This window comes from Pagrus major, chromosome 22 (genome assembly GCF_040436345.1).
Source record: "Pagrus major chromosome 22, Pma_NU_1.0".
Taxonomy (NCBI): domain Eukaryota; kingdom Metazoa; phylum Chordata; class Actinopteri; order Spariformes; family Sparidae; genus Pagrus; species Pagrus major.
The window spans coordinates 26,357,413-26,369,826 of record NC_133236.1 but is presented as its reverse complement, the minus strand read 5'-3'; the positions used below and the strand labels follow the sequence as shown (position 1 = coordinate 26,369,826).

The 12,414-nt window shown below is 40.2% G+C and overlaps 1 protein-coding gene across 1 annotated transcript in view; it reads left to right on the top strand.

The window, feature by feature from the left end:
* atad2b (ATPase family AAA domain containing 2B) overlaps positions 1–12,414 on the top strand; it is a 67,817-nt gene that overhangs the window by 36,535 nt on the left and 18,868 nt on the right. Inside the window, exons 25-26 of the mRNA XM_073492795.1 lie at positions 9,204–9,938; positions 11,336–11,466. Coding sequence (XP_073348896.1) covers positions 9,204–9,938; positions 11,336–11,466 — 866 coding nt within the window. The remainder of the gene's footprint in view (positions 1–9,203; positions 9,939–11,335; positions 11,467–12,414) is intronic.

The window sequence follows — 12,414 nt, the reverse complement described above, 5'->3', positions numbered from 1 at the left end:
CATTAGGGCATATCTGTCTTGTGAGAAGAGGGCACCACAGGCACCGTCATCCCACTGGCCATTTACTGAGCAGCAGAGAGGAGAAGGACAGTGAAAAATAGATGCTCTGACTGAATTATGTCTTCAATTCCTTCACCTTGTGACTGCATTTCCTCTTTGTAGTAGTATGGATATGCAGTCAAGACATGGTCTGCCCTTCATTGAATATGACAAGGTTTGACAATACAAATCGCCCAATGACCTGCTGTCCATCCTGTTGAGATTCGTATCTTCTAAATCAATGACACTGAGGGCCACCTTAGAGTATTAGATAGGGCAGATATGGAATTAGGATTGTTCTGATACCAGGTTTGGGAATGGCTTCGATACTGCTGAAAACGCTGGAATTGGTATCCGTGAGTACACAAGTCTATCCAAGGATCTGATACTCCATAGTTTATTTCTGGGAAATGAGACCCTACTACAGCGCTTTTTTTAAGTAGAATTGTGGCTAAATGGAAACAGTCCTCTGTGGTTGTTGGGAATTTTTTGCCTGGTGTTATTACTATTGATTCTTGTTGTCACTGCAAGATTGCCAGGCATCCTGTGGAGCCCAGAAATAGAAATAGTTTCAGCATGTAACTTAGGTAAAGTTAAAACTTGTTTGTACACTTGTTTATCTACGGATTGTGCACAGAACAAACAAGATATGACTTGTTAGCGAGCTTCAGGGGTGCTGGAGGCGGATTTATGTTACCTTTGGACAGAGCCAAATTAACAGTCCCCCTTACCTGCTTCTTTATGCTAAGCTAAGCTAATCGTTTATTGGCTCTAACTTCGAACTATTCCTCTGAGCCATGTGGTTTGGTGTGGGTGTGTAGGCCTTTATGTGAGAGGATAGGGAGAGAGGGAGGGAAGAAGGGAAATGCGAAGGGAGCAACACAGCAACTGAGGGAAGTGACTGATTTCCTTCATTTCAAGAAGCAAGGATGGGATCATTTATTGATCCGGACATTTCATTAAGTGTCAGCATGAAGTGTCACATCAGGTGACAAACGGCTGTCTTCCCTTCATGACCTACAGACCCCGAGGCCCTGTGTCACCATGACAGCCTTTCTGGCTCTTTGTCTCCTGCATTGCTTCCCATGTTTTCTCCCGTTTGCTTCTCATCCATTTTCATGAATCATTTTCAATGCCATAGTTAAAACTCCGAAAAACAAATTTAGTACATGCTGCTGCTCAGTCACATCTTTCAATGTGGAGTGATCTTTAGAAGCAGAATAAAGGCATTAAATATGAAGAGAAAAATGCCAATGCTAAGGAACAGACACAGATCCGAATGTATAAAGCTATTGCACTTAAAGTAAAAGCTAAGTCGATACGTGCGATAAACTGACTTTTACCCCTGAGCTGAAAAGAAGGCCTGATGCCACACTGATAAATAGTCTTCATTTTACCTTTACCTCTGCTTAGAATTTTATATGTAGCTGTTCAAGAGAGCTAAGGCATCGTATATATATAAAAGAAATCATTATTTATACATGACCCTCATTTTGTTATATTAACTTTTAAAGGGGTTCTTCTCATGACTTGTGTTTTTATTTTTATATGCACAGTTCTACAGACACAATTTGAATTATTCATTTAGTTTAAGTCATCAGGAGCCATTGAATTGGAATTTGTTCAACAGTCATGGCAGGGGATATACAGCCTTTGTGCTGTGTTAATTACAGCTCAATGGAATGGTTCAGATAGAAGAAGAAAAAAAAGACTGAAATCCTCTGGGGGGCGGGGGCAGTGAGGGGAAAAATATAGTTTTCAAGAGTAAGTTCTTATTGCTAATGCTTAGAATGGCAAAACAAGAGCAGTGTCAGAATTAAGATGCTTTGCTGTCAATACTGTGGTATTGAGCCATGTTCACAAACCTTTTTTGACTTGCAACAAGAAATGCAGTCAGAAAGATTCTTAGTGTAACTTTTAATTAAAGTTCTTCAGCTTTGAAGAAACTAAATCACTATTTCAAACACTGCTATTTAGTTTGTTCAATTACGTTATAAAACAGTATATCATAGTCCCCTGTGTACTGTCAGTGTACAGTCTGTCACCTGCCTGCCAGTTATTAATATCATAATCATCAAACTTTCTTTATCTGCTATTAATATCATAGTAAGCACATCATTAGGACAAGCGGTACAGCCTTCTCATGTAAGCTAATGTAGTATGCTATTAATTCCACATTTATCATAGTGAGAGGTGGAGAAAGCAGTCTTTCACCAATAGACAAAAAGGGAAACTAGTACTTTTTCGAATGTGCAAATTTAAGATTTAGAAAAGTGAGAACTGTTAGAAAATGTCTATAAGTACATGAAATAACTTAGACAATTGTGCCTGAACTATAAAATCTGCAGACCTGATGAATGAGAACAATTCCAACTCTTTAAAACACCTGAACTTGTTTCCAAAGAAAGCACACCAGTCTATCTATGTCAAAATTATAACAAAAGCCAAGTTATTTTGTTTATTTTACGATTGTGACACAACTCTTAACTTCCAAGCTCCTCCCCATCAGTTGCCGGTGATGAGAGCAGGGTGGATCAATACTTCATTAATGTTATGGGATTGAGGCCCCAACTTCAGTCGATTCCAATGAACCTGGATGACAAGAAACAGAGTTGGATGCTGGGTTGTGCTTGTGACCATGCACACAGTGGGTCTGCTTGTGAGTAACTGCACTTATATACTGTATGTGTGCATGAGCACGCACAAAGCCTATTGGTTGCGGTGACTTGAGAGGGCAGTTGCTAAACACTTCAGTACGATCATCCCCAGATAAGAACTGGAAACGTTCATAGGTGTTTAACTAGGGTGAGACCAGGGCCTGCTCAGCATTTTACTGTACGTTAGAAAGCCTGTTAGGGTGGTAATTGCTTGTTTGCATGATGCATTACACCTGCATGGAAGCATCTGCATTTGTTAAATCTCTCTACTCATTTACTTCTGATTTTTTACTTTAATTTTTCAAGTTCTAGTGTGTTTGATTTACGAGAATATTGGCTGAAATGGAATATGATATATATAATTATGTTTTTGTTAGAGTATAATCACCTGAAATAGGAATAGTTGTGTTTTTGTTACCTTAGAATGAGCTCCATCATGTTTGTACAGTAGCCATGAATGGACAAACGGCACGTTAGCTCAAGAGAGGGCCTTTTGCACTTTTTGCGTTTGTACCAGCCACCACAGGGGTGTGTGAGATGAGGGGTTTTCAGCTCATCGTTAGATGCCACTAAGTCCTACATATTGATCCTTCAAGTCGCACCACAATTATATGTTCAATCTTTAATGAACCAATTGAGTAGAAATGCTTGAAAATTCTTGTTTTTGTGTGTATACAGTGTAATTCATGAAATTAAATGCTAAACAGCTGTGGTACAATAAAATATGTAACATTATCAAAGCTATAGTTTTATTCTACCTTTACCCTTGAACCAGCTTAAAGCCATAATCACATTGAATTCATATATTGACAGAATAGCTCTCACATCTCACATGCCGCCCCGTATCTCATTTTTATTCGCACTCAAATTTAAGTCTAATATTATTCAGTTTGGAGTCTTGTTGCAAGTATGAGTCCTTTCTGAGATCTATAGCCCTCATTCTGTGACTGATGTGAATATGAAATCAATTGCACAACCAATATGCGCACAGATCTCCTTTGGTTATTAAATTAGACATGTGAACACACCTAAAACATTTGTATCTTCACCTATTTTGTCTGACACTTCCAAAGCATGAGTGTACCCGAATGTTGTCACAGTGTCCTAAATGTGAATCATAGAGGAGAATTAGAGTGCAAGCATTATCTGGAGGGGTAGAAAGTGTTGTTCATTGCAATGGACACATACACTTTATGCCACTACGCGCACACACACGCACACACTTATATGGTACATACACACACTTACACAATAAGGAGGTAAGTAGGTTAGTAAACAACAGAACATCTGTCCAGGTTAGGGAAAGACTGTCTGTGTGAATTTGCACTGATTTGGACAGACTAGCTGACTCTCCAGACCGGTGCCAGGAGAAAATGTTGATGCATGTCCATGAATTCCTTGTGCTTTAGATTGGAGCTTAGAGTTTTTGAGAAACATAAAATGTGATTAAAATAACAGCAATGCATCATTGCATCACTAACAAATCAATCATCAGATACAGTAAGTTAGTTTGTTCGAGATTAAACTACCCAAACATATAGGAGTAGGTATGTAGAATGGCAGCCTTCTAGATTGTTATTAATGCAGCTTATCAACCACTAAATCCACATTCTCCACATTTCTTTGAAAATGATAACAGTGCTCATTTTTTTCCCCAATACGAATGACCTAATAACGTTGTCTGAACTGCTAAAGGTGGATTTTATGTTGAAAATCAGAAAGCAGATGTCTACTTTAATCACGGCTATGGTCTGTCGTCACAGTTACACTTTGACCTTCGTGTGCTCATCTGGTGTTGATGTCCAGAGAATTACTCTCCCATTGACTACATTTGATTATTGAATTACTGTAAAATTGCAAAGCAGTTGCATTGATTGTTCCTCACATCATTTAGAGTTATAATCCATATCCAGAATTGTGTTGGGATCATCATTTGAGACACATACCCCTAACTATGCAGTAAATGCCGAGGCTTCATTAATTCTTTTTTTTCCGATGTGTTTCAGTGTCGTTGCTTCAGACAAATGGCAGTTTTTAAAATGAGGGCCACCACTGAGGAAATGGAGGCCAGATTTACAATTTGTAAATGGACAATGTGTTTGCCAATAGATATGGGAGCTGGTCACAATGAGATGATTACATTTCATATAAATATAGTGTCTGTTTATGGGGATATGGGAAAGGTTGAGGCCTTGATTTAAGATGATATTTTTCCTGTATGCTCTGGGCCTGTTTGACATTTCGGGAAAAATGTTTGGGAGCAGTTGCCCAGCAACCAGAGGAGACCCCAGGACGTTACATTTCCTGACCGAGAAATGGTTCAGCACATAACGCCCCCGTGATTTGTTGTTTTTAAACTTTGGCCTTTGTACCGATCAAACAAATGAGATACATGTTGATTAGGGATCTTTAGAGGTGCTTGTAAGTTTTGCCAAGCTAACTAGCTGCTTGGTTGTAACCTCATATTTACAGTGCAAACATTAGAGTGGTATCAGTCTTCTAATCTAATTCTTGGCAAGGAAGCAGAAGGCTCATTTCCCAAAATGTCATGCTTTTCCTTGGAAGAGGAAATGTTCCTCTGATGTAGAACTTGAAGGTTAATCAGTCCAAGATGTTTTTCCTTTTGCATAATTTATACAAAGTGAACTGATTAAGAATTTAAACAGTAGCAGATGAGAGTGATTGCCTAGATTTGGGTAAATTGCTTTGGAGTACATAGTGAGTTTGAGTACACAATGATGGTAGTGTGGCATTGTGCCTACAGACCCATCATACCAATCTATCTGAGATGGATACTCTTTATGTCTTTATGGGCTTGTGCTTGTAGACTAATAAATAGCCTACACCATATTGCATAGTGCTATGGGCATGGGGTGCTAAGTTTCCTTGGATGGCTCTATTATAAACTGTACATAGAAATGTCTCTGGATTATACCGACAAGGCTTTGGGGCTCTTATTGACTCGACGGTGCTACAGAGACAGTGGATCTGTCTGGCCATGTACATCTGTGGATGGAAACACTTCTAACATTGAACACAGTATAAAAGCAGTCAGTTTTTTATTGTTCATCCATGTTTTACAGAACATTTCCTTCCTTTGTCCTCACTCTGTGATTTTCTGTCGGTAAGTTGTGAGCTGATTACTTAATACTAGGAATTTTTAAATAAAGAAATCAGTGAATCAGAGGCACTGATTCACAGTTCCACCCAAAGGCACTGCTAGAGTATGCCTCTGAATTGTCCATCAGTGTCACTGGATTGATTTATTTATTAAATACTTGCTGGTACTGCACTTTGGATACTCGTCTCCTAGGGGTTTTGCGCTCAAAAGCTGTACTTGTCTGCGTGTGCATGCATGTGCACATGTACGTGCACACACACTGTTCTGACATGTACGTCTGATGGCAACTTGAAATATTTCTGCCTCTGCATGAATCTTGTATGGGTTAGGCACTTTTAATTAATACAAAGTGCTCTGCTTCTCTTTCCCTTCCCCCTTCCCTCCCCCATCGGCATATCTCCGCTCTGTGGTTGGCTGTTCATGCTCTAACAGTTTTCATGCATTATTTAAGAGGTGACTATGACGAGTCATTTGCCGCCATTCTGTCTCACCTCTTCCTCCCTTAGGAGCACGCTTCATAGCTCCGATGGTGATATCTGACCCCATTGGGACCTTTTTCATCGAGTTGTGGATTGTTTGTTTTGGTATGTGTGTCTAATATCCAGAGGGGGTTAAAAGAGAAAATAGGGGTCAGCAGAAAATTAGCGTATATGCTTCTTCTTTATAATGTTCCTTTCAGAGTAACTTTGCTGAAGTTGGCCTTTACTTGGCGGTGTTTGATACAAGAATAATATATTCAGAAAAAAATATTAATGTAAAACTTTAAGCAGAAAAACAATATATTCTGTACTGAACTTGAAAAGAGCCAAGCTATGACTAATAGCCGGACCCTGCAAGGTGACAGTTCGAAATGAAATCTTATGTTAACTAAAAAAAAGTGGTGGTCAAAAGTAAGCAATCTGTCAAGATGAGAGTAGGGCATGTTCAGACAACAAATGAGCATTATTGATGGGATGCCAGCATTCACAACAATCCAAGATGCCTGCTGTGTTTCCTTTAGTCTTGCTGTCTTTCTTCATCCGTGGTCTCCCACTAAGAGCAGAGCAACTGTCCCATGTGCCAGTCATGCCTGAAGACTACTGCTGATCTTTGCTTGCATGGAAACTAAAGCTGCATACCACATTAAAACTCACTTAGCCAACAGCTCCCTGTACCCACTTGAGAGAGCCTCAACTGGGCATGATGGGCCGGTTGACAGGCTGTCGATCACTGCATTATGCCTTGGCAGCGAGGATGTCTCATTGTCTCTTTGAACCTCTGGCTCTGGTGGCTCCCTCTCCAGGGAATACTGCCCAGTTCCTCTCCTATCATTTATTATTATTTAAGTGTTCTAAACACCAGTCTGTGTGGATATTTGTGCTCAGTGGTAGTTCTGTGTATGAAAGGTATCCAATAGTCCCCTAGTGTGATGAAATACATAGCAGGAGCAATGCTTGAACACTTGAAACTTGGTGTATTACAAAATAAGACTGCAGCTAAAATTTCAAGGCAGCACTTCAGCACATGCCAGTGTGAGTTTAGGAAAAGGCCAGGCAAAATAATAATGTTGGATTATTTGATAGTTCCCTGGCAAGCCGTAGATTGCAGTAAAGATTGTACTAGATACTGTTCGCAGTTCATAATTGGTTCATATACTGTCTTTGAAGGTGTTTGGAACAAGTAGTTTGTGTCCTTGATATAGTACTTACTCAAAATGTAGCCAATGCATAAACAGATGTAAATTACTGCTTGTTACAATAATTGTACAGCATTAGTTGACACCTATTCCCTTGTTGTGTTGGTTGTGGTGACAGGAAATACATGGCTGGTCATTAGGTGGATCACCTGAGAAGACTGTTACTGAAGAGGAGTGTCCTGAGTCCACTAGCAAGCACTGGTGGACTAATTATCCCATTTGTGTTGCATTGTTGCAGGGGACGAGATATAACTTTCAGATAGTATAACCGTTTTCCTTGCTGTTGCCTCTCTATTGTGAACAAGTGCTTAACATAGGGTTTCATTTTCTACCTCTCTGTGCATAATCACATCTTTTAGAGTGGAAAAATGAGCCCTGGTTAAAAGCATTGGGGGAGACAGGAGAGATGACAGGTGACTCAGAGTTGTATTCATATCGCTGCAGGGAAGGTGGTACTGATACAGATTATACAATGGAGACCTTTTGTAGTATTGAGGCAAAAGCTTTGCTCAAATCATATAGGGAGTATACTGTAGCGTGATCTCTTCTGAAAAACACAGTGGAGAGACCACTTAGTCCTTTAAGAGCCTGGCTGATGTATGTTATTGATCCTGCATAAGATTCCACTTTGGCAGGACAGAATTATAATAGGTAGGACTTTATGCATTTTAATTAGTCCATTGTGATCCGGTGTCCATATCCACAGCTGAGCTCATTTGCACACATACCTACAACAGTGGGACCTTTTTAAAGTTATCTACTTTTTTACTTTTTGAGGTAGTCCATCCTGGTGGTATGCAGTGTCAAAAGCTATCTGATGTGACTCAAGTGATGATTTTAAACTCTAAAGGCCTTTTTGTGCTAAGACCCCAAAGGGTTAGCGTTTGCTCACTGACAGGTAATGGCAATGCTGCTTGTCGTCAGGTTCAAACACTTGTTTCCCTAGGAAACTGAATTGTGGTGGTCACTGTGTGGTTTTTGTTTCACACTCACTCTGTGTCTGACTTTGTTGCTCTTGTCTGAAGCTCAGTGGCTGCTTGAGAAGAGCAGTAAATGAAGGCAAATGCCTTGAAGTTTCACTGCATTTAACATTCTTGGTTGCTTGCTGTGACACTTTTACTGCATTCTCAGAGAGCAGGCTTTGCTTTTCCCCTTCCTCTTAAAACCCCAAGCACCATCTGTTGTCATTAGTGTCCAACATCCATGATGTAGCAGGGCTGCTGTCTCTGTCTGCCTCTCCCCTGCAATCCTTGTCACCCACTGACTGTTACTCTTTGAAGAAGGCCAAATGTCCAGATTTAAATTTGAGCAACTTTCAAGCTACCCTATGATACTGTGTGAGGAAGGGATGGGGGTTTTCTAGTGCTCAGTATCTTTTTCCGGAAAATTTGAGAAAATATACAGTATGTGTTTACATTAGTGAATGCTTAAAATCTTATGATTTTTTTGCTATTTAATCTTCAAGTGTGTTTTTATGCATTGCCTTGTCTCCTTTTCTTGTATGCGTTGCCTCTTATCCCGCGAGACATAGAATCTAACAGCCTTTTTTTAATTTTCAAAGGTTAAGAGTGATTTCAGTGTTGTTAACTGGGATCAACTGTCTGAACAGCTGGCCATTTTTGTAGTTTCTCTTAATTATTCCGAAGTTCAGTGAATGTTTCCTGCTTGTTTTATTGAATATTTTTCTCCTGCTTTCCTCTCTTCCTCACAGATCATATAAAGCGGAAGATTCGCCGGCGGCCATCTTGGGGGCGGGGCATCATCCGTAAGAAGAGGTACTACAAGAAAGGAACAGAAGAAGAGGAGGAGGAGCCCGAGGCAGAAGTGGAAGCCGCGGGGCCGAGTGACTCGTGTTTGACCCAGGATGAGGAATCATCTTGTGATACCATGGGTCCCCAGCCCAATGGCCATCATCCCCATGTCCCATCCACAGAGGAGGAGAGCTCCAATGAACCCCCTGTTGCAGCTCCTTCTGAAATTCCAGATGCCAGTGAAGCCCAAGAAGAGCCAACACCTAAGGAGGAGGAGCCCATAGCCAAAGAGGCAGAGTCTGAGAACACAGAGAAACACACCGAGCTTCACTGCCCTTGTGACAGTTCTCAGCCCAAGGCAGATGGGGATAGCCAGGACAAGCAGGCTGTCATCCAGACCTTGATTGAAACGTCCGAGTCTTCAGATGCTGAGGCCCAGCCTAAGCACACAGAGGGTCTCATAGTATCACAAGTGGGCTGTGTGAATGGAAACGAGTCAATGGACAGCTTGGACTCACAGAGCCTCAAGAAGAGCAGTGAGGCTGAGAAAATGACTCATCAGAGCACAGCTGAGGGCTCTAATAATGATCCAGAACAGGAAGAGCACAAAGACAACAACAGCAAGCCAACTCAGGAGCACCCTCCCCAGGACGGGAGGGCAGTAACAGAAAATATTGAAGAAGATCAAGATGAAGGTATAATGCTAGATTTATAGTTTTCACTGGTCGGGCTTTAGTCGCATTGTTGGTTAATTAGAAGGCTGACCTTTTTTCCCCTTGATTGTAAACATTTTTAATGACTTAAGCATTCATTGAAAATGCAAATAACACAGTATGCAACATTTTTACCCAGGAGACGGCAACCTAATTTGCTTAGTCCACGATGCATGGTGTATTTCTAGAGATGTTTTGTTGTGAGTCACAGGTGAAAACTGTCCCTTGTGCAAATATTTGGATAAGCTATCAATCAATCAGGTTCTTATTATTTATTTATTTTTTAAGCTTGAACGGCATCTCAAGGGAGGTTTTAAGCGAGAATAGAAAGGTGCACGTTCTCAGCTTCTCACTTTGATCTCCTCATTTCACTTACAAATCATTTGATCTTTACAGATAAGCAATTAAGCGAGTTAACAAAATCTGTTAATTTTTGCACATCCAGTCAGTGCTTTGCCCACCACTTAATTATGATGATAAATTGCTTTTTTGATTATCATCCAGCTCCTCTGATTTACACTCGGTTTAGCTTATAAAAAAAGAGGGGGGCATGAATAATGCAACGTAAGTCATACAGAATATAAAAATGCTCTCTCCTGGGGTAGCAGACAGTACATTTCAATGGAGAAACTCCAGGGGATTGAAATTATGTGTGCCTTTGTAGACACTCTGCACCTTCTGATATGTATTCTGAAATGTTTTCTTTGCCCTTAAAAGATTCACAATGTTGGCTGACTTTCCCTCCCCACCTTGGAATCAGCCACATCTTTTTTTCCCCCTTTGCCCTGAGCCATTACTCCCTTTCTATTGGTGTGCAGTATTTCAATATAATCCAATAAGTTTATGTTTTTAATTAGAGGCATGTTGTTTGGTTTGTGGTGAGTAGAGGCCAGCTGGAAGGCTGAGGTAATGGTGCTGCTAGAATATGGAGAAGCCATCAGAGGATGGCACGATCAGACAACAGAACACAAACAAACTGGCTCCTCAAACAACAGACAACTCGGCTACTCCGCCCACACATTCATTACAAGCTGAGCCAGGCCTTTTGTTTCCATCAAAGCGTTTCTTGAGCACTGTTATAAATGGACAGGAAAGAGGCCAGATGTGAAATATCGTGGCCTCAGTAGCTGCTAGTAGCTTCAAATAGATTTTCTTCACATACTGTAGTATTTTATTCATCTTGGAGGCATGGCAGTTGGATTTTTTTTCCTTTTGTAACTATCCAGTTTTGGTTTTTGTCATGACCCACTGAAAAGCACAAAGGGGTCTTATATTTAGCTCACGCATTCATATTAGGTTGTTTCTGATTGCTATCACACTGCATTCATTCTCGTAACCCTCATTGTTAACCCCTCTTTCATCATTAATCTGTTTATTAGGGTGTTCCAAAGCCAGGAAATGCAAGAAGAGCCTGTCAGAGCAGCAGATGGAATCTGTGGAGAGGATAGAAGAAGAGCCACAACCAGTCCCTCCCCATCCTCCAGTAGTGGTTGACCACCAGCGACTTTCGGTAAATGTTTATCTAATCACTTTTTACGCCCATTATTGCTATATCAGTACATAAATTAAGTATGAAAAGTGTATTGGAATCTGACACTGTTAATGATGATTTATTGATTGAGTTCAGCCCTAAAGCCTTTTTCCTAAGGTATGACTGTAGCACTGTGAAATAGAAGTGTGTTGCAGAAAGTCCTTAAATCTGTAAATTGACTTATTTTTTGAGAGCGCAGTGTGATAGATGGCAATTTATTTACAAATTCATGCCCACATTGTGTTTACTTGTACCCTGATTGCTGTTCATCTGTCCATCATCTTCTCAGTTGTTGCTTTGTTGTATTAGGACAGCATCTGTTGACATTGTCAGTGATTTAAATTGAAAAATGCATCAAATCTAAATGACAATTGAAGCAAAGGAATAACATTCACTGTTGCTCAGAAAGGTTTTTTAAAAAAATCTTCATAGCCACTCAAGTGCTAAACCATTAACTAAGCCCTTACAACCCACTAAGATCTGAGCTCTTTAAAACCCCAGTGTGTGCCCCATCACCATCTTGCTTGATTCTGCACGGTCATCATTCAAATTCAGACCATGAAGGATGTAACAGCTGGGGTGATTTGGCATTGTGCGCTGACTGTAGAGCTGAGATTTAACAGGTACTGTGATCTGTATCAAAGCAATGATCTGGTAACAGGAAGATGGGCATTCTTAAGGGGAAAACATGGTCACACAAATATTCATGCCCATTTATTCTGATCATGATCATTTCAGGTATTCAGTTATTTCAACAGTTAGGAGTCATCGTTGATATGTTACAGAATATTATATATTAAAAGGAAAGGGAGTCAAATATAATATGTAATAAATGTATGTAGCTACAGACAATCTTAGAGACAGAAAAACAGATGTTATTAACAGACTTTTTTTTTTTAAATGTCTTATACACTATAAACTATTAAG